The sequence below is a fragment of the Cynara cardunculus genome (assembly GCF_001531365.2).
Source record: "Cynara cardunculus var. scolymus isolate 2C chromosome LG 17, CcrdV1, whole genome shotgun sequence".
Lineage (NCBI taxonomy): Eukaryota > Viridiplantae > Streptophyta > Magnoliopsida > Asterales > Asteraceae > Cynara > Cynara cardunculus.
The window spans coordinates 19790568-19793009 of record NC_037544.1 but is presented as its reverse complement, the minus strand read 5'-3'; the positions used below and the strand labels follow the sequence as shown (position 1 = coordinate 19793009).

Here is a 2442-nt window from a genome sequence, read left to right as displayed (position 1 = left end):
TTGACCTAAATGACTCGATTATACTAAATACGCCCGTTATGGCTCAATTAGACTCAAATAGGAGAAATGAGCCCATGATAACCATTAAGGTCTGAACAAACTAAATATGGCCCATTCAGTGTCATTTTGACCCAATTAGACTCCTCATGGAGAATTGGGACCATTAAACCCATTAGGGTCTAAAACGACTAATTATGACCTAGTTTGAGTCGTGTTGACCCAACTGGACTTCTTAAAGAGAAATAGGCCAATTGTATCCACCAACAGTTTCTTTCGTTTAGAGGAAGGCGTCAGCTCATTATATCGGTTCTCCAATCTCTTCAACTTCATTGGATGTCGGTATTCTTATTCCCGTCTGGCCTAATCCATGATCTCAAATCTATTTTTCGGAAATTCCTTTGGGCTCTAAGGGAAGATCCTCGTGGTAGATGTCGGTTATCTTGGGATGTGGTATGTCGACCGCTTGAATCTGGGGGTCTTGGAATTAAGAGATTATCTACTTGGAATAGGGCTTTACTTGCAAAACATGTGTGGGATGTAAGGCACCGAGATCCTATGTGGGTTCGTTGTATTTATAGTAATATTCTCCGGTCATCGAACTTCTGGCTGGTGCGAAAGAACTCAAATTGGTCATGGGTTTTTCGTAAACTTTTAGACTTGCGTAGTCATTTAAGACGGTTCCTCTTATCCCTAATTGGTGATGTTCGGGATACGAATGCTTGGGAGGATGCTTGGTAATCTGTGGTCCTCTTTCCACTTTTATCTCTTATCGATTTGTCCATTCATGTGGGTTCTCTACTTTAACGACGGTTCGTGATCTTATTATGTGCTGGAATGGTGTTTGGCCTGATGATTGGTGTCAAAGGTTTACAGTGCTTCATACTTCTCCGTTACCTTTATTGACCTCTGTTCATGATAGAGTTCTATGGGGGGACGATTACAATGCTTGTTCGGATTTTACGGTGACTAATGCTTGGGCTTCTTTAGAGGGAAATCATCTTGTGGTCCCTTGGTCTAAATCGATATGGTTCTCGGGCCATATTCCGAAGCATGCATTCTGTTTATGGTTGGCTTGTCAGAGAAGGCTTCCTACTCAAGATCGTTTACATTGGAAGGATGAACCACCGGATTTGGAGTGCTTGCTTTGTGGTCAATGTATGGATAGCCATGAACATTTATTCTTTCAATGTTCGTATGCTGGAGATGTATGGACTAGCATCTTGCATAGTACGGATCTGAAGGATATGCCGTCTAGGTGGGATCAGATTTTAGAAGCTATCTCGGATTCTAATCGTCATCCGAAATTATTAAAGCAGAAGCTTGCGGTGGCAGCCGCTGTTTATTATATTTGGCAAGAACGAAATAGAAGACTCTTTACTGAGGATCGCCGCACGACTCTGCAACTTATTACAGTTATTAAGGATTCTATCTCCATTCGTGCGGAGTGGTTGGTGTGTCGTCGTGTGCGTAATTCGGGTTAACATGAAGATCTATTTTTGGTTTTGGGGAGGTTTGGTCTGGGTTAAGCTCCTCTTTTTTATCTTTTGTTGTTTGTTTATTCTTGTGGGCTTTGTTTCTTTTGGCTTGTTGTGGCTTGGTATGGGGTGTTTTCCAAGGCCATGGGGTTTTGGCTGTAGGTTGCGGTTTGTCCGTTTTCTGTTTTTGTTGTTATTCTCTTTAATGCGTTTATAAATTTGCCTGGTTTCCTTTAAAAAAAACACTAAATGGATCCTTAATCACTCCAATCAATGTCAAATTAGACTAATTATGATGAATTTAGCATATTATACCCATTAAGGTCTRATCAAACTAAATACGACCCAATTCGTGTCATTTTGAGCAAATTAGAATCCTTATGGATAAATTGGCCTATTGTGATAACCGGATTCTAGTTATCACCCAAGGTAAATAATATTTGATTATTTGATTAAATGATTACGTGATAGCATGATAAATTGTTACGTTTGATCATGCTGAGATATGAAAATGTGCATAATATGAAATGCATATGTTATGTGTTTACATGTATGCATGGTATATATATATATATATATTTATATATATGAACAAGGTGTATGCATGCATGCATGTGAGTTTTGTGAAAAAAAAGGGCTGGGTTAGCCGCCTTTCTAGTTTTGGAAAAGTATAAAAGGGAGGCTGAGCCTCCATATTTTCTCTTCTTGTATTTGCTAAAAGTTGTGCGATTTAAAAGAGGAAAGATTGACCGGATTACTCTTGTAAAGAAGATTCAAGTGTCTGATTTCAAGAAGTTGAATCTCATTTGATTGCATAAGGTGAGTAGTTTCTAAAACTCTTTYGCATAAAAATTATTACTGGTTTCATATGAATTTTTGTTTGAATATGAATAGAAATCAGTCTTTTTGCTGTAAAGTGTTTATCCGGATATTAAACCGGACAAGGTTTGACTGGATTACTTTAAAT

General features: G+C 38.5%; 1 protein-coding gene across 1 annotated transcript; it reads left to right on the top strand.

Annotated features, from left to right (window-relative positions):
• The first annotated feature begins 824 nt into the window (after nt 1-824).
• Nucleotides 825-1481, top strand: LOC112499890. Its single transcript, XM_025103160.1, has one exon. It carries the CDS (start codon nt 825-827, stop codon nt 1479-1481), a length of 657 nt encoding a protein of 218 aa, XP_024958928.1.
• Nucleotides 1482-2442: the final 961 nt, after the last annotated feature.